This window comes from Ochotona princeps, chromosome 2 (genome assembly GCF_030435755.1).
Source record: "Ochotona princeps isolate mOchPri1 chromosome 2, mOchPri1.hap1, whole genome shotgun sequence".
NCBI lineage: Eukaryota > Metazoa > Chordata > Mammalia > Lagomorpha > Ochotonidae > Ochotona > Ochotona princeps.
Window position 1 is genome coordinate 164,143,977 of NC_080833.1, and position 19,179 is coordinate 164,163,155.

Genomic DNA, 19,179 nt, shown 5'->3' on the forward strand with positions numbered 1-19,179 from the left:
GGTGTCTGTGGCATATCTTAAGTTATTTCTGATCCTCTTTTAGAACTTCACAGCTGAAATGTAGGCCAGACGGCTGGTACAGGAGCCAAGCCAGCCCTCCCCGCAGGGTCCAGCCCCTGCTGAGGCATGCCCCGGGAGGCAGCCTGAAGGCAGAAAGTGCAACTGCGCTGAGCTCTTTGCTCCCAGGCATTTGGGGACTGAACCAGGGATGGGAATTCACTCCCTCCCTCTCTCCCTGGCAAATAAATAAAAATCATTAAAACATGGAAACTAGAATTCACTCCCAGTCCAAAGAAAACGGTGTAGAAAGCAAACTGGGTTCCTGGAATGGCGCTATCTTTTCTTCACCTCGAAGCCAACCCATTTCAGGCTGAACTGCTCGTGACCTAATATCTGCTTTAAGACTTCTTGGACCTGAAACATCGAAAAGAAAAACTGTTAATGCTATCTTGTGACTTCATGGTTTTATTTTTTAAAGATTTACTTATTTTTATTTGCAAGGCAGACTTTACAGAGAGAAGGTCTTCCATCCACTGGTTCACTCCTCAAACGCCTGCAACAGGAGAGTCCTCCAAGATCCCAGTGTGGGTGCAGGGTCCCACGGATTTGGGCCGTATTCCACTGCTTCTCCAGGCCACAAACAGCTGAATCCAAAGTAGAGCAGCCAGGACATGAACTGGCGCCCATATAGAATTCCAGGGCCATGGGGCTGAGGATTAGCGTGCTACGCCACCATGCTGGCCCCAACCTCACAGGGTTTTTTTTTTTTTTAAAGATTTATTCATTTTTTTATTGGAAAGGCAAATGTTACAGAGAGGAGGAGATACTGAGACAAAGATTTTCCACCTGCTGGTTCACTCCCCAAGTGGCCGCAATGGCTAGAGCTGGACTGATCTAAAGCCACGGGTGCAGGGTCCCAAGGCTTTGGGCCGTCCTCTACTGCTTTCCCAGGCCATAAGCAGGGAGCTGGATGGGAAGTGGAGCAGCCAAGACATGAACTGGTCCCCCATATGGGATCCCTGCACGCACAAGGCAAGGATTTAGCCATTGGGCCACTGCACTGAGTCCCCAAACTCAGTCTGTTGGCCTCCTTGTCCAGCTCTGCATTTTGTCATTAGCACTTTCACCAATAGTTTTGTTAGCCAAACAAGCAAACAACAACAACAACAAAGTCTAATGACAACAGAAACTACAACTTACTAATTCGGTGGTTTTCAGTCCTGTCCGTTAAGACTCACTGGACACTGCGAAGTCTATGTGAGGACAGGGGAGAGAAACACTGTGGGGTAGCGGGCATCCTGTATCAGAATGCCGGTGCCAGTCGCAGCTACTCTCCCTCTGATCCAGTCCCTCCTAATGCCCGTGGCAAAGCAACAGAGGATGCCAGTACTGGGCCCCTGCCGACCCACGGGAGAGACTAGATGGCACTCTGGCTCCTGATTTCACCCTAGCCCAGCTGCACAACTGTTTGGGGATGATCTCTCCATCTCTCTCTCTCCCGTTTCCTTCCTCCCTCCCTGCCACTTTGCCCTTTAAATAAATTAATTTTTTAAAGTCTTTTAAAGAATTGGAATGCCTCCTGAGCTCCCTGCGGAGCAGTGAAAGCACCTCTGTCAGGACTGGGCCGGGCGTTTGGGCCTCGCCGGGAGACTGCAAATCCAGGCTCTGCTTACTCTGTCCATGTCCCCATTCCTGAGCCTGGGATAAGCTGGCGACCAGTGTTGCCCTGCTCTCTGTGCATTTTTAAATGATACTAAACATGACAATATACATTCCACCTCCCCCAACCTGGCCACACGTGTTACCCTTTGTCTGCACCAATTTCAGCTTCTAAATCTGTAATGGGGAAGTGTTTGCATTAATGTGGTCGTCCCGTTTGTGGGGTAAGTATATCTCTACAGAACTGACCAAAAAGATAGGCTCCTTCATTTTAATCTCAATTTTCCTGCTGTGTCTAATTTTAAAACAGAAGGTAGGTGGTTTCTGATTTGGCACCAGAAACTTTAATAAGCATATCCCCAGAGTGATAAAGGGCCTCAACCAGGAGCAAATATAGCACATTTGATCTTAAGGAATTAACTAAGTAGAGAACTCAAAATTCCCTCACTTTGCTTACTACACACACACACACACACACTCACTCCCTCCTTAACTTGTAGACCTAACACATGACATTTTACTAAGAAATCTTTCAGCTTGGGCCCGGCGGCGTGGCCTAGCGGCTAAAGTCCTCGCCTTGAAAGCCCCGGGATCCCATATGGGCGCCAGTTCTAGTCCCGGCAGCTCCACTTCCCATCCAGCTCCCTGCTTGTGGCCTGGGAAAGCAGTCAAGGTTGGCTCAAATCCTTGGGACCCTGCACCTGCATGGGATACACAGAGGAAGCTCCTGGCTCCTGGCTTCAGATCAGCTCAGCTGTAGCCATTGCGGCCACTTGGGGAGTGAACCAGTGGACGGAAGATCTTTCTGTCTCTCCTCTCTCTGTAAGTCTGACTTTCCAATAAAAATAATTTCTTTTTTTTTTAATTTATCAGCTGCTGAACTGTGCTTTTGTCTTGTTGTCATTAGCAAGGTGAGCAGAAAGCCCCCAGCCCTGCCTCGTTCCTTGCCGGCACATGTTCACACATACACCTGTGTATACACTCACAACACTGTACTGGTCTTTTTAGAAACGTGATGTTGTGAGATTTGAGAACGAATGAATTGCCTGGGTATCTGTCTCACTCCGGCTTGTGAGTAAATGGTAGTGGGCGCCTGGATTAGTGCCCTTCTGTTTCCTTGTGTGGGAGATCCAGGCTCTTGGCGAGATCTCTGGACTGCTCCAGCTCCCGTATCCTGTGATCCTACCTGCCAGAACTGAGGAGTGTGCTCCTAGGCCGTGCACAGAAACCCGTCTGCGGCTTTCCTCTCTGTCTAGGAGCGTGCCTGCACTCCAGTCTCTCACCCCGTAGTACTGTAAAAGAACTAAAAAGAGGACTGGCATGGCAGCATAGCAGGCTAATCTTCCATGTGTTAGAGCCAATATCCCAAAGGGCTCTTCTTCATGTCCCGGCTTCTCCACTTCCCATCCAGCTCCCTGCTTGTAGCCTGGGAAAGCAGTGGAGGACGGCCCAAGGCCTTGGGTCCCTGCACCCAAGAAACTCCTGGCTCCTAGATGTGGATCAACTCAACTCTGGCTGCTGCAGCCATTCGGGGAATGAACCAGAGATAGAAGATCGTTCTCTTTCTCTCTTTCTCTCTGGCTATCTTTTTTAAAAATCTCCCTTTCAAATAAAAATAAATTTTTAAAGAATCTGAAACATGCATATCAAACTGCTATAAAAACCGTGCTAACAATAACTATGATACTTAATATTATTGAGTACCTACTGGGTGCAAGACAGTTTCCTAGGCACTGGATATGGAACGAACATGTGACACTCTGGTTTTGTCTCGCACGGAAACTAAAGTTGAGAATGAGTTTGTTGTTCGAGGTTATACAGCAAATAGCTACAAACCAACAAGCCAAGACCCAAAGTCGGGTCGTTCTGACTCTGCTGCCTTGATTAAAATAAAAAGATTCAGGGAGAGCGAGGGAGAGGGAGGCACCAAGATCCTGGCACGCTCCAGCCGGCCTGTCAAGGCAGCCCGGCGGGGCACTGAGAACATGCCGAGCTCCTGCCGCCTTGCATTGGCAGGTCCATGCAGCTGGGCACACTTAGAAGTGGGCTCAAGTCTCACCTCACTCAGAAACTGGTCTTTCATCTCTTCCGGGTTCGTCAGAGAGGAGACGACAAAATCTGCTCTCAGGATTCCAAAGGTGTGCCCTGGAAAAGGAAGTTTTGCGGTTCAGGCAGGAAGGATCCTAGCACATTATAGCACTGGGGCTTTTCACGGTCAGGAGTGCCCAGTGGACACTGGAGCAGCTGCCTGGGGACTTGCACTTTCAAAGATTTCAACAAGGATGGAGCTGTTGAACAAAAGAATGCTGGGTCACAATTAGAACCAAGAAGGGCTCTGTCTCATGCTTAGGGGCTGTGCTGGCCCCCCTCCCACAGCCTACCTGCTACTGACATGTGCTTTTCCATATTCTTCTCTGTCCTTTTAATTGATTAGTTATTAATGAAGTACATTGTCTTACTAGTTAAATACATGTGTTAATGTACTGGGTAGGTGCTGCGCATCCTGCAAGGAGCATTCACCTCTCTTTGAACTCTCCCACCCAGGATGCTCTACAGAGAGTTCTCTGGGCCCATAAAGACCTGCTTTGGGCTGTCCGCCTCCGTCAGCATCCAGGACCGCCTCCCTTACAGCAGGACTGCTTTAAGATGTAGGCGCTCACGAGGCTGCGGTGCAGGCCGTCGCGTCTGTACCTCTTCAGAGAGGCTCACACAGACTTAGTCCTGAAGCCTCCGCAGCAGCTGCAGAGCTTCAGCCAGAATTCGCGTGCTCGCTCCGCTCCCGCCTGTGCCCATGACGCCATACCGAGTTCATACCATCTTTCACAGAATGACCTGGAGCGCCCCAGGCAAAGAGCTGCTGGGCCAGCTTGAACACTGAGCCGTCAGAGCGGGAAGCTGGAAGGGGCAGTTACCTGAGGCTGGTGCCGCTGCTGTTTGTCTAGTGTCTGGGTAGTAGGGTGTGCTGGTGGTTAGATGTGGGACCCGAGTGCTACCCTCTGTACTCGTCACAGCTTCAAGAGGAAAAAATAAAGGAGTTACTGTAGCTCAAGCCGGGAATCAGGAGGCCTGATAGCCACTATCGGGCACCCTGCCGGGCTCACAGTTGCTGCAGAAGGCATCCGAGTGGGAAACCCTGCCAATCCTTGACTTACCCCTGTAGGCTCTTGTACCCAGTTCCTGGGTCTCTACATCATGGTCTTCCCCCAAACTCCCAGACCTCAGGATTGGTCCGACTTCAGCGATGTTAATCTTCCAGTACGCCTCAAGGCCCAGTGCCCTTATGTTACCTACGACCTACGTGGCACCTCTGGCATGGCACACAGGGACCCTCAGCATCTCCTTCAACAGGTAGGACCTCAGGTCAAACTCGGCCCTTTCCCGGCCACCTCCCACCCTGCTGGGCTGGCCTGGTCGGAGACTCTGCAGCCAGAGCCCCAGGTGGCCTCGGCTGCTCCCTCCCTCCCTATCCCCTGTCCCCATGTCCAGTCACCCACATCCGCTCAGGACCTTCATACATGGAAGTGCCATGTAATTTTTACATTGCATTATTGTGAAATACTTAAAATTACCCCAACAACCAGACCAGGGCCAATCGGCTTGCTAGAGAATCTCACTCACCCATTTGCATTTTTTGTTTGAACACAGAAAGAATCTACCGTATTCTCTTTAACGGTGGCATAACAGCTCACTGCCTACCCCAAGACTTAACAAGTCTGTTTTCAAGGGACATTGGCTTGCTTCTAGTGTAACAGAGACCACGCCTGCTGGGGCGGGGCTGCGTCTGCATACGACCTGCTCACTGCTCTCCAGGAGAGACCTTGAGGTCAGAAGCACGTGCCAACACGTGCACACATCGCCAGAATCGGGGTGCCAGTGTCCTGCGCCCAAGTCATGGCTCCGCCTACATTTTCATCAGTGTGATCTCACCCTTCCAGATGTTTACCAAATTGGCACATGAAAAAAGGATACTTAAAGGTTAGTAATTTTCCCCATTCATGCGAATAAAGCTGTGCGTTTTCCAAAATGTGTTAGTGTTGGGGAGCTGGTGCTGTGGCACAGTAGCCTAACCCTTTGCCTGCAGTGCCAACACCCCATATGGCCGCTGCTTTGAACCCCCGCTGCTCCACTCCTGATGCAGTTCCCTGATTAAGCGCCTGGGAAAGCAGGATGGCCTGAATGCTTGTCTCCTTTTCGGTAAATCTGCCTTTCCAAAAATAAATAAATCTTTTTAGAAAGTAAATGAATACAATAAATCATTTTTTAGAAGTGTTATCCAGGGACCAGTGCTGTGGCTCAATAGACTAATCTTCCACCCTCAAGTGCTAGCATCCCATATGGGCACTGGTTCATGTCCCAGCTTCTCCTGATCCAGCTCCCTGCTTATGGCCTGGGAAAGCACCGGAGGATCGACCAGGTCCTTGGGACCCTGCGTACCCACATGGGAGATGCAGAAGAGGCTCCTGGCTCCTGGCTCCCAGCTCATGGTTCATGGCTCCTGGCTCCTGGCTCCTGGCCCATGGTTCCTGGCTTCTGGCTCCCAGCTCCTGGCTTTGATTTGATCTGCCCATGGCTGTTCTGCCATGTAGGAGTCAGCCAGAGGATGAAAGTCGGAGCCTCCCCCATCTTTTCTCTCTCTCAGACAGATAACTCTTTTAAAAAATAAAAAAACAAATTAAGTTCTGCCCTTCTTGATGTGTGCAGTGTAACACCTTGTTTCAAACAGGAAATGACTGTAACTAGGTCACATCCTGGCATACATCAACACTGTGCTGGGCCTGGGAGAGCTCAGTGTAGAATGGTTCCTGGGAGAGCCTGCAGGCTCTGCAGTTCAGAACTGTGGTCACTCACACTCATGTCTAACTAATAAAACGGAAAGGCCAATCCCAGACCGGGGTGTGACGAAACGAACAGGTTGCTGCAACCCTCACGCGGGAATTGGTATTAAAATGGTGCAGCTACCACTGGCTGCTGGCACCAAGAGGGATCTTTATGATATTGGCATCTCATAAGAAAATGAGGTTCAGAGAGGTTAGGAAACTTGCCTGTGGCCACAGAGTAGGTGATACAACATTCCAACTCCTGGCCCTTAGAACCTGCACATAACACACCAAATCTTCTCGATGCTCCATGAGGATGCAGGGAGGATGGGAGGGAGACGTGGCCGAGGCCGTGTGATCACCTGCCACCAAGCACTAAAACCTGCCCTCTACTCCCAGGCTTTGTGATTTGAGCTTGGGAAGCCCTGGAAAAGAGTCCCGTGCCAGGGCCAGCCCCACGTTCCAGTCCCCAGCCACCATCACAGGTACCTGTCGCAGTGGTCTCCTGAGCTGCCGCCTGGCCCTGGGCTGCAGACTCCGGCCACGCAGTTGTTCTCTGGGCCACAGCTGGGTTCCCTGACCCAGGAAACCCCGAGGGGCTTTCTTCTGTCCAGGGAGAGCTGCCCAATGTCTCGGAGCTGTGGGGCCAGCCAGGTGCTGAGGACACACCGGCCGTGGCTGTCCTGGGAGTAGCTGAAGCCAGGTTAGTGGAGTCCAGCAAGGAGCTCGCTGCTCCTCCCCACCGAGTCACGGCCCTGCCTGAAGGAACAGGCTCTCGCAGGGAAGCAGAGCTCAAAGCCAAGGCCACAGGGTTCTCGGTCCCCTCTTCGGGGGCAGAGAGGCTCCCTGGAGGAACAGATGGTGGCGACAAGGGCAGGAGATGGACAGGCCTGCCCTGGACAGTGGCCCGCAGCGTCCTGGCTCCTGCTGTGGGAACCAGGCTCCCCAGTGAGGGTGTGAGACCAACAGACCCACTCTGGGAAGCAGCTGGCAGGGTCGTGGGCCCTTTTCCAGGAACTGGGGTTGTGAGATCTAGGGGGTACCTGCCCTGGGAAGTGGTTGGTGGAGTGACACTCTGGGAAGATGCAAACTCAAGAGACATACCATGGGCAGTGACCTGCTGGGTCCTTGAGGTCTCCACTGGGGACAGGAGACTGACAGGCCCACCCTTTGCAGTGCTTCCAGAGTGTTCTCCGTGAATGGGGGTCCCACTTTGGGATGTAAGCCCTAGGGAGGCACCGTGGGTAGAGGCCGGTGGGGTCCTGGGATCTCCCTCAGTCACCCACAGGGTACTCTGTGGGGGCGAGGGGTCAGCAAGAGGGCTTGTTGAAGTGACCCCTTGGGGCTGGGGAGTTGCAGAGGCTGAAGCGCAAAGGGCTTGGGTACCAAGGCAGGCCTCAGGCGGCTCGGGGATCCCTGGCCGTGGGAGCCCTGGCCGTGGGAGCCCTGTGGTCGAAGCCAGGCCAGATGAGATGCTCATGGGGCCAATGTTAATCCCTAGGGCAGGGCAGAGAAAATGACATCTGTGGGACCACTGTCCCAGGGTGGCTCTCCAGGTCCCCCCTGAAGGGCAACCCTTGCAACCTTTGCACAGGATCCCTGCTCAACTCTCATCTCCTCAGCCAGGGACTGCACACCCCATGGTGGCCTCAAGGAGGAGGGGTGGCCAAGTCGAGGGCAGGACCAACAGAAACCCTTCCCTGCACAAGCAGCCCTTGCCCAGCTGGCCAACCCCTGGCCCAGGTCCAGTGGTGCCCACCCATGCGGTGCTGCTGCCCGGAAGTCCCTCCCTCTGTAGGTAAGCCACCCAGGGGCTTGGGGTACCTGTACTTGGCCTGGAGGTAGTCTTTGCCAGGACAGAGTTGGGGTCTGCAAAAAAAAAAAAAAAAAATACCCTGGGTGAGTGAGGTTGGAGGGACAGTGTGTGCAGGCACAGAAGTCCGGCCAACTCTGTCAGCCACGGGGGTGTGAACTCGCACCACTTCAGCCCTTCCAGCGCCTCAGGCTGGGAGCGGGGCGATCATTCTTGCCCTACAGCTCAGGATGGTGGCTCTCATCAGATCCCAAACACACAGAGAAATGGCAGGAGGGGGCAGAGGCGGGAGGAAGAAGAAGTCACCGGGAGAGGAGGGACTGCTGGTGGGGGAAGACTTGGGGCAGGGATTCCAAAGCCATGTGATGGCGGTAAGGGTTGGACCAATCAGGAGCCACTCACACCAGCCCCTGCGCTGTGCAAGCCGTGTCTTCCACAGCGTGTGTTATGCACCAACAAAACTGACAGTACAGAAAGAGCAGGAGGAAGAGGAGGGAGGAAGGGAGGACAGAGAGAAAGCTGGGACCACAGGAAGAGGCCCGCTCCTCATAGGACCGAGGGGAGTGGGTGCCCGGCACGGTGGCCAAGGGGCCCTTAGGACACCTGTACCCCCATCCAAGGGCCTGGGGTCGAGTCCCATGCCCTTCTGATCCATGCCCTCGGAGACAGCCGGTGATGGCAGCAGCTCTTGAGTTCCTGCCACCCTCTGCCCCCACCTGAACAAGTCCCTGGCTCCTGGCCACAGGCTGGCCCAGCCCTGGCTGGTCAGGAAGTGCACTCTGTCACTCGCTCGCTCTCTCCACTCCCTTTCAAATTAAAACTAAGATAAGTAAATAATTTTTTTTTTAAAAAAAGGCCACCCGGCGTCCCTCTGGTTCTTGGCCATTGGTAGTGGCCATGATCTGTCGGGTTCCGTTCTCTGCCAGCTCTCCGCTCAGTCCCTCACACTCACCCTCTCAGCCACTCCCCAGGCGTCCTCAGAGGAGGCTGGCAGGCAGCGGCCCAGCTGGGTGAGTACATTCTCCAGACGAGGAGAGGCTGCCCACAGTGTTTCTAGAAAGTGCCCTCTCTGTCCATTTCCCCCCGTCCACTGATGATTTGCAGCACAACTCTGAATGAAAGCAGCACAACTTCCTTGCAAAGTCCTACTACAAGGAGACTGCTCTGGGATGCTGTTGGTCCCTGAGTCTAGGAACTGGTCCATCTCTCCTCCTGCCCCTGGCCCATGGACTGGCACAGCGGGGGAGGGCTAGCACGCACCAGAGAAGCAGATGAAGGGCTGCAAGCAGGAGCAGTTCAAGGCCGAAGCGGCAAGGTAGTAGGCATTGCGGAGTCCAACACACTTGCTTTGCTCCAGCATGGGTACAATCAGCCACGGAGGGATGCTGGTGCCCAGGTTGCTGGACCACATCTTGGATCTGGTACTGGTGTCGTAGTAGAGGCCGATCCAGGCCTCCGTCCCGCTGGTGATGGGCCTCAGTAGATCGCCGTCAGCCACCATCTGCAGGTTGGCCAGGTCCATGTAGCGTCGGCGGCAGAAGAGCAGGGCCGACGACCAGTTCAGTGTTTCCTCGTACCTTATGAAGGTCTGCCCACCAATCTGGACAAAAGCTGGGAGCAAAGAACATGGAGACATCAGCCAGCCAGCCATCAGCCTCCACTGAGCTGAGCCCAGGGCTCTGTCCAACCCTGAGGTATTAGTATTGACAAAAAGCACAATGTTATAGACAAACAAAACGCCAGGTTGGAAGGATAGCTTCATTATGAGGCAGCCTGGAAGAGAAGGCAGGAAGAAGGCCAGGGTTCAGAGCTCTCTAGCCTTACAACTGACATCTTGATTTCTTCTATTTATTTATTTGTTTGTTAGTTTGTTTTTTATTGGAAAGGCAGATTTTCAGAGAGAAGGAGAGACGGCGAAAAAGATCTTCAATCCACTGGTTCATTCCCCAAATGGCTGCCATGGCCAGAGCTGAGCCGATCCAAAGCCAGGAGCCAGGAGCTTCTTCTGGGTCCTCCATGCAAGCACAGGGTCCCAGTGGGTCTTCCTCCACTGCGTTCCCAGGCCACAAGCAGGGACTGGATGGGAAGTGGAGCAGTCCGGACATGAACCAGTGCCCACAGGGATGCTGTTCTTACAGGTAGAGGATTAGCCAATTGACCAATCACACTGGTCCCTTCTTGATTTTTGTTATTCAGAAAAACAGTTCCTAGGCCAGGATGCGAGAGACCAAATCAATAAATGCCCTGGGCCGGCGCGTGTAAATAGAAAGCATCGAGTGACAAGATGGTTAGAATTTGGGGGCTCTGGGGAAGACAGGGCAGCTCTGGTTCGTCCCCCACTTCATTTATGATTTCCAGGGACCATGGTTGCCCTGTGGGCTGTCAGAAGAGACAAGTGTGTGATGTTCCCAGGGGAGTCGGTACAGAGAGGGTTGAAGCGGTGCACAGTGCAAGAGCCACGTACCCAGGCCAAGAAGCCTGCGCCCTGCCTGGGGTGGGCCGTGCTGCCCGCCGCCTGCCCCCTGCCTGGGGGTGGTGGGGTTGTGCCTCCTGCCGCCTGCCGCCTGCCCCCTGCCCCCTACTTGGTGTGGGGGGCTGTGCTGCCTGCCCCACCACTGCCTCCCCGCCCTGCCCTGAAAGTGAGCCCCGGGCCTCCCCCTTCCCCGGGGGTGGCGTATGTCAGGCTGCCCTCCACAAACCTGTGTCCCTCGCTGCACAGGCACACCCGTGGCCCGGATAAAGGCTGTTGAGCAAAGCTGTGAGCTGCTGGCACGGCCTGAGCGACTGCCTGCCGAGGCCCTCTCAACCTTAGAGGCAAACAGCACACCTCATCTGCGGTGTGTGCCTGCTCACCTAGGTCTGCCAAGCTCTGCCTGCAGCTTTCCTTATTGGACTGATCTGTCACAGCCCTGGTGGACCTTGCCAGCTCTCCCCGCTTCTCGGTCCCACCTCTTCCACCCCGAGGTCTCTCTCAAGCCGCACCAGCTTCTCCCTCCTCCTGTCCTGGGCAGTGCCCCGCATCCACACCACAAGGCCCCTTCCTTGGCGAGCTCACAGTGGCCGTGTGCTGAGCCTCTGTTGGCCACTGGCTTCCCAAAGCCCCCCAGCAACTCCCTAGGACATTACTGGGCTTGTTTTACGGTTGGGGACACCAAGTCACAGAGAGTCATGGGACATGGCCAAGATCACCCAGTGGGTAGCGGGCACAGTCAGGCCCCAAGAATCCTGAGTGAGGCTCCTGCAACCAGGCCCTAAATCACACATGGAAAATCCTCTATGCTGGTGGCCTCCCCGTGCTACACTCAGCAGGAAGGGAGCTCCCCAACTATGCCAACGTCAGGGTCCACCCCAGGCAAGAATCTACATCAGAAGGGTTGTTTTACTGCTTGTTTGTCTGAAAGACAGAGAAAGGGAAGAGAGAATGATCTCAGTCTGTTGGCTCACTCTCCAAGAGGCCTGCTGCCTCCCAGGATGGGCCTTGGTGAGGGCAGTACTGGAAGGGGAGGTAAGACTCTAGCTATCCCAACGGGGATACAGCCATCCCAACGGGGTCTCCATTACCAAGCCAAACACTTGCCTCAGCATCAGAATGGTTAAGTAGTGTCAGCATGGTGGCATTGTAGGATAAGCCTCTACCTGCAGTGCCAGCATCCCATATGGGCATTAGTTCAAGTCCTGCCTGCTCCACTTCCAATCCAGTTTCCTGCTAATGTGCCTCAGAAGCGAAAGACGATGGTTCAAGTCTTTGGAACCCTGTACCCACATGGAAACCTTGGAGAAGCTCCAGGCCCCTGGCTCTGGGCCAGCCCAGTTCGAGCCACTGTGCTCATTTGGGGAGTGAACCAGCAGACAGAAGATCTCTCTCTCTCTCTCTCTCTCTCTCTCTCTCTCTCTCCTCTTCCTTACAAAATCTGCCTTTCCAATAAAAATAAATAAATCTTATTTTAAAAATGAAGTCTTCCTGAGAAAAGGGCCTTTTTGTTGGTCTCTGTCACCAGGTCAACCTGGGCCATTTGAGAACCAAAGCTTTCTAAACCTCATTCTTGGCAGTTTCTGCAAAGTTCCCACACACCCCAGGACCACGACCTGGCCAGCTCCCCCTCACTCCCCGACCTGTGCCAGGCCCTGGCTCACTGGGGAGGCGTGGACGAGGGCCTTGCTGCTGGCTCCACAGAGAAGCAGCTGTCAGGCCAGAAGCCCCAAAAGCACTCAGCTCAGGCTGGGAGCTCGTGCGCCCCGAGGGAGCTGGGGCAAGGCTGGGGAGCCCGCGCCAATGCTGGAGCTACTCACACTTTTCAGCGCTGCCCAGGAAGCTGGGAAAGCCGCCCACCGCCAGGGACGTGCAGAGGAGCCCTGGATGGAGGAGGAAACGGGCGTTGGTTATCTGCCTTGCCGTGTGGGTGGTGCGCTGTCCGTTTTTCTGCTATGACTGAAGAGCTAACGGTCACCAGGGCTACCATCGACAGCACACAAGGCTGTGTATTTGACCCCTCTGCATTTGACCTTTGACTGCCTACCGTGCCCCGAATGCCTACGAACTTCCTCCTCCTTCTCTGCCCCCTCTGTCTACAGCCGCCGCAGTCTCTGGCCTCAGTGTGCAGGTTGGGCACTTTGCCGTGCTGTCCACTCTAGATCTTGCCCACAGCCCCTGGCTGCAAGCCGTCGGTCTGTTGCAGGAGGGAAGCTGCCCTCCCTCCCGGACACCTCTGTCACAGCTGCCGGCACGGTGCAGACAATGGACAGTGAGCTCCATCCTGCGCCATGCTCAGCACCTGTATTCCAGGGCCGTGCTGTCTGTCTGCAGTTCCTTGCTCCCAACCCTTCCCGCTGGCCTGACCTGGAGACTCCCCCAGAGGCCCCTTGCCTGGGACACTCGGCATAGACACCCAGGTGGCTGCCTGCACTGCCTGTGTCACAACACTGTAGAAGCTATAGTGCCTTGCTTCTTATCTGCTCCGGAGGTCTTCTAACTCCGTAAGCGCAGGACCAGCAGGCACCAATAGGAGCCTAGGGTACCCACCTGGCATGTGCACCGTGAAGACAGACTGCACAAGTGTGAACCCCAGAACCTCATCCTGGGCCGTGAACTTGAGGGAGGAGAGGGAGAAGGGTGAGGGTGGAGCCCAGGAGGATGGAGCTGCAAGCTGGCCAGACAGGAAGAGAAACTTCCCCACCGTTGCTGCCCTGGGGAAGGAAGGATCACCACTCGCTCCCTCTTCGCCTCTCTAAGCCCGGAATCTGGGGCCCTCAGAGGAGAGGGACGCTTCACCAGCCCTAAGCTCAGGAGGCACAGTGTCCCGGGGCCCTACCTGCCATGCAGAGGGACAGCAGCGGCCTCACGGACAGCATGATCACAGCACAGGATGAGTCCCGCGTCGGCTCTGGCAGAGGCGGCCCCTGGTCTCTACTCACTTCTCTCCCCTCCCCTCTGATTTGCCACCCAAATGATAGGGTTTACTAAATCAATATCACTCGGCATCGGCTGCCTGCCAGCCACTGGGAGAGGAGCTGAGGCTGCAGCCTGGACAATCAGGGAAGACCCCTGTCCTTGTGCCACTTAGAAGGAGGACAACGTGGACCAGGCTTTCACAAGCAGAGAAGTGGCCAGTGGCACAGCCTTGGGGCTGGCTGTGACAGGAGAGGCAGCAGGGTGATGGAGGCCGAGCTGTAACTCCCTGAGCTCCCGGCGGGTTGGGGACAGAGGAACAAAGACAAACAGAAAACGGAAAGGTCTCTGAGCCAGGCTATGCTGGATCTTCCCCCCACTCACCCACAAGCCACCGCCACCGTCAGCTCATTGTACAGGGGAGAAAACTCTGGCTCCCAGAGGCCAAGTGCCTTACTCACGCTGCCTGGCAGGAGGTAGCAGGGTGGCGATGGCCCCTAGCAAGATTGCTTCGCTATGCGGAGGGTCCCCCTCCCCTGGCCAGGCCTGGCTTCCCAGTGAAGCACACAGCACTTGCTCTGGGCCCCCAAATCTGGCTCGTTCTGCCGCTCGCCAGCACCCTGTGTGTGCCGGGTACCCCCTCCGCTGCCCTGGTGGCTGCACTTTGGGAATCCAAAGACTATTTCCCATCCCTCACCCCCTTCCCTCTGGGAAGGGCACACAGCTCCTCTGAATGAATGGGCAAAAGAAAAAGAGGAAAAGAAATTCACGGTTTAACACTGAGGTCCTGCCCAGGCGGGGTGCTGTGCAGTGAGAGCCTTGGGTCACTCCAGCCCAGGGACAAAGACCCTTCTGCGCCCTGGCCTCTGACCCAGAAAGCTCCACTGTGCCAGTGACAGGTGGCCTCATGAGCAGGGGCTGTGCCCAGGCACAAAGCCCTCACCCATCACATGTTCAGCAAAGGCGCTCAAGAGCAGCCGGCACCACGGGCCTTGGGGGCAGTCCCTGCTGCTGGGATTCTTGCAGGTGTTGGTGCCTTCACCGAGGCTTGGATATGCCCTGGCATGCCCTGAGCAGAGGGCTGCTGATGGGACAGTGGGTGGGACACCTGTGTCTTCCCAGGGCATGGCCTGCCTGGCTGGTTGCTCCAGGGTATCCAGAGTGAGGTCTCAGCCAGCTTCCTACGCCAGCCAGGCACACTCTTGCTTTGCATGAGCTGCAGGAAGCACTGCGCTTCCAGCAAGCACCCTGCGGCGTCTGTCTGCAGCGGGCCAAGATGGGGACGCCATTTCTATCCAGTCTCGCACACCCTTGCCAACAACTTCACTTTGTCTTCTGGAACGAGTAGACCTGCAAGCTGACTCGGATGCGGCACTTGCTCTAAGACTTCAGCAAGCTCTCAGGGCTCCCCTGGGGAGAGACGGGCAGGCAGGGTGCTGACAAAGTGAACTAACAGCTTTCTGGAGCTTCTGCTGGAGTTGTGCGACCTGTGCCCCAACCCCAGGCACGGGCGCACGCCCCCAAGCAGGCGCCGTGGAGGGACCCCACAGCCAGCTGGCTGGAGGCATTTTCTCAGAATCTGCACCATGAAGGGTATAATAACTACTGCAGAATGAGCTTCTGAGGGTGCCGTGACCCAACTTTTGGCCCCAAAGTCGGAGAGCGCAAGAAGCTGTGCCTGCTGGGTGAGCTCTCTGTGGCTTCAGCGTGGTGTTTTAAGGATGCAGTCTGGCTTGCTCTGCCAATGTCCGTGCTTATGTAGCTACCCACCGTGCGGTTAGGAAGGTCGCTGACGCCCAGAAAGGTTCTCTCCTTGCCTTCACTGTCCATTCCTCCCTTGGCCCTGGCCTCAGGCAAGCACGGGTCTGCTTTCCAAACTCTCATTTGCATAGAATTTCACTCAGGAAATGTCTGAGTTTGTTGCATGCATCAGGAGTTCCGTTTCACTAACAAGTATATGCAATTGTAAAGCAAAATGCTACAATTTGTTTCTTCATTTGCCTGTTGGCGGACTTGACACTGTTTCCAGGTGAGGCTGTTCCAAGGCAAGTCACCATGACATTTGTGGAAGAGTCTCTGTGGACCCCACAGGCTCCCCTTGCGCTGGGAAACGCCTGCGGTAGGGATTGCTGGGTCACGTGGTAAGATACATACAGGGGTTCCTCAAAAATGTGGGGGAAACTGGGTTATAAGGATAGATTGGGAGTGGGCATTTGTCCAAGGCTGTGAGACTCTCAGCTCTCACCTCCCGGTGCCTAGGTCTGGTGTCTACTTTGATGCCAGCTGCTGACTCCAGCCGCCGCCCGTGCAGCCCTGGGCAGCAGCTGGGACAACTCGAGTGACTTGTGTAGTGGGCTTGGACTGGAGTTCCCAGCTCCTGACCTTGGCTTTGGCCCAGTCCCAGCCGTTGAAGGTATATGGGAGTGCACTGGCGAATGGAGGCCGTGAGGCTCTAGGTCTCTGCGTCTCAAATAAACGAATATGGGCAAGGCACCTGCCAGATGAATTCTCCCTCTGAGCTCCTACTTCCTATGTGAGCAACAACCTGACCTGTCTTCAGGGCGATGCCCACAGCACATGCAGGTGCTAAAGGAAGCGCCCAGGGCCCAGCTCGGCCCCGCCCCCTCTCTCCTGCTCACCACCAAGCTGCCCATCTCCCCCCACCAGGGCTTTCATCAGGCCTGCCAGGTCCACCTGGGCTGGGCTCTGAAGAGTCTGGGACACCCAGAGGTTCCTCTCTGGGGTCCTGCCTAGGGCTCTGCAGTCGGCCTGCCTCATCAGCGCATGAAGCATTTAGCCCAACTCTGATCCATAGGGCATGCTTGGTTAACACACTTCTGGGGCCCGGCATGATAGCGTAGTTGTTAAGGTTCTTGCCTTGCACGCACCCAGATCCCATATGGGCACCGGTTCTAATCCTGGCTGCTCCACTTTCCACGCAACTCCATACTTGTGGCCCGGGAAAGCAGTTGAGGATGGCCCAGGGCATTGGGACCCTGCACCCATGTGGGAACCCGGAAAGAAGCTCCTGGCTTCGGATCAGCGCAGCAGCGGCCGTTGCGGCCACTTGGGGAGTGAATCACTGGATGGAAGATCTCCTCCTCTCTGTACATCTGCCTTTCCAATAAAAATAAATAAATATTTAAAAAAACACTTCTGAACCTATTGGCAAATGAAGGGTCCTGTCACCCCTGATGGGAGCTGGAGCCCAGCACTGTGGGCCGGGGTCCCAGCCAAGGCTGTCCCACCACCATTTTAATCCCAAGCTCCTGCTGCGCACACTGCACAACCTCAAACCCCATCCTATTTAGGAAAGGGACAGCCCTCAGGTGCACCTGCCCATACCTAGCACATCCTCCTGAAAGTCGGGGTTACAGGAGTCTCCCACATGGGTGCAGGGTCCCAAGGGCCATTCTCTGTTGCTGTCCCAGGCCACGGGTAGGGAGCTGGATGGGAACTGGCTCAGCCAGGACAGAAGCCGGTGCCTATACAGGATCCCGTTGCATGCAGGGTAAGGACTTTAGCCACTTGGCTACCACATTGGACTCAATGGGAGATCTTTCTCTGTTTCCTTCCTTGTAAACCTTTCAAATAAAATAAATAAATCTTCTTAAAAACCAAAAACTGTGCATCACCTGTGAGCCAGCAATGAAAGAATTCAGGCTCTGCAGAGGAAATGCTTCCTGAAGTCCCACACCAGGCAAGTAGGACAGCACAGCTCCTACCCTGAGGGCCTCTTTATAAATGTGCATAAGGAGTTCCCTGGGCCCAGGAATCAGGGTGCTGCTGGAGGACAGGGTGCCAGGTGGCATGCGTAGGTAGATTGCCCAGGTCAGCAGTGCTCACCCACGGCAGCTGGAGGCAGGCTGGCAACTGCAGCCCTGCGGGTCCTGGCCCCTCGAGGAGAAATTCCACCCTTATCAAAGGGCACAGCACACAGTGCCCTTCAGCAGTCACACAGGGCATGCATTCGCACATACACAGACGCGCTCTGCCTGCCCCTGGGCCTCTGCTGGTGGCCCTGGGCTCACCCTGGCCTAGGCCTTGGCCTGGCACCCCTTCAATCTCAGGCGATCACATGCAGGGGGAGCCTAAACCTGTTTTCTAAATCCCCTGCCAAGGAGTCCCCTACACAATGTCATCTTAAAAAATTATTTTTTTTTTTTGGAAAAGCAGATCTACAGAGAGAAGGCGAGCCAGAGAGAAAGATCTTCTGTCTGTTGATTCACTCCCGAAGTGGCTGCAAAGGCCAGAACTGAGCTAATCTGAAGCCAGGAGCCTCTCCTGGGTCTCCCACATGGGTGCAGGATCCCAAGGCTTTGGGCCTTCCGCTATTGCTTTCCCAGGCCACAAGCAGGGAGCTGGATGGGAAGTGGAGCAGCTGGGAACCAGCATCCACATGGAATGCTGATGAGTGCAAGGCGAGGATCTAGCTCTTGACTATCGTGCCAGTCCCCACAATGTTACATTTATGAAAAGGAAGACCACAACTTTGCGAAGAAAAGCCAAGTCCTCATGATGTTAACTTGGAGACATACTGAGCGCTGCTTCCTGTGTGTTGGGAATCTCTTTTCCCCGGGGTTGGTGGGCTCTGTGGCCCTCGCCCTGGAGGTGTTAGGTGGGTCATGCCGTGAGAGGGTCAAGAGAAGAGTGCCTGGCATTCTTCAGCCTACACTCTGATACCACTTCCGTCCCCAGCACCGCAGGGCTGCACCTAAAAAGTCTTAAAGGAGAAGCACACACATATTCAGGTTCACCACTTGCATGTTCCTCGCCCTTCCAGAAAGTTCAGAGAACTATGCATACAGCATCATGGATAGTAAACTTTACAAGAAGGGGCAAATCCTGGGAGGTGCTGGGTCGGGTATGATAATACTCTGCACGTGTGTGTGCGCACGTGTGTACACATTGAACCCACTTCCCCAACATGTAGGTAGGCCTGCAGGTTCGTACCCTCCTTGGCATGGACACGTTCACATAACGGCTGCCCAGCTGAGCAAAGCAGAGTTTGCTGCAGGTGCCTGCGGCTCTCACGCGAACATGAGGGCAGGGGCTGGAGTCCGTTTGCGCATGGCTGGCAACGGTGGGGAGAAATTAGTCCTTTCTGCCTTAGTTCCTTGCTCAACCTGGCCGGAGGCCAATGGAAACCTACAGGGAAAGGCTCCCCGCAACCACATGGTCAGTGGGCCTGGGAGTGCTGACCTAGGAGCTCAAAGGAATCTTGAAGTCCCAAGCCCTCTTTTCCATGGGGGTGGGTGGAGGTGGGGGAAGCCTGGGAGACTCTCCACCATCTCTAGTTGAACAGTCAAAGGCATTTTCTCCCTTGGCTGCGATGGAGCAAGACCCACAGTCCTCACCAGGCTGGGAGCTGGGAAGCACCCACCACCATCACCCTCACTGCTTCAGGAGTTGTACCAGAAATGCTACAAGTAGCTCCAGAGGAAGGAGAGACCTCTGACTCTGGGAAGGACAGATCCAGCAGGTGAATCTGTGCAGAAGGACAT

General features: G+C 55.0%; 1 protein-coding gene across 1 annotated transcript; it reads right to left on the bottom strand.

Annotated features, from left to right (window-relative positions):
• Positions 1-333: 333 nt before the first annotated feature.
• On the bottom strand, positions 334-12,749 carry CLEC20A (C-type lectin domain containing 20A). The gene is made up of 4 exons (XM_058657116.1): positions 12,620-12,749; positions 9,550-9,900; positions 3,719-3,804; positions 334-414 (listed from the first exon to the last, which is right to left on the bottom strand). Exons 1-4 carry the CDS (start codon positions 12,747-12,749, stop codon positions 334-336), a joined length of 648 nt encoding a protein of 215 aa, XP_058513099.1.
• Positions 12,750-19,179: the final 6,430 nt, after the last annotated feature.

Bases quoted from the DNA above. Each gene is read 5' to 3' on its own strand.
- CLEC20A (XM_058657116.1), bottom strand. From the start codon at position 12,749: ATGGTAGCCCTGGTGACCGTTAGCTCTTCAGTCATAGCAGAAAAACGG. The intron at 9,901-12,619 runs GTGGGCGGCTTT...CTTTGCTCCCAG, and splicing joins TCCTCTGCACGTCCCTGGCG to CTTTTGTCCAGATTGGTGGG. The intron at 3,805-9,549 runs GTGCGTGCTAGC...TTCCTTTTCCAG, and splicing joins GCCCTTCATCTGCTTCTCTG to GGCACACCTTTGGAATCCTG.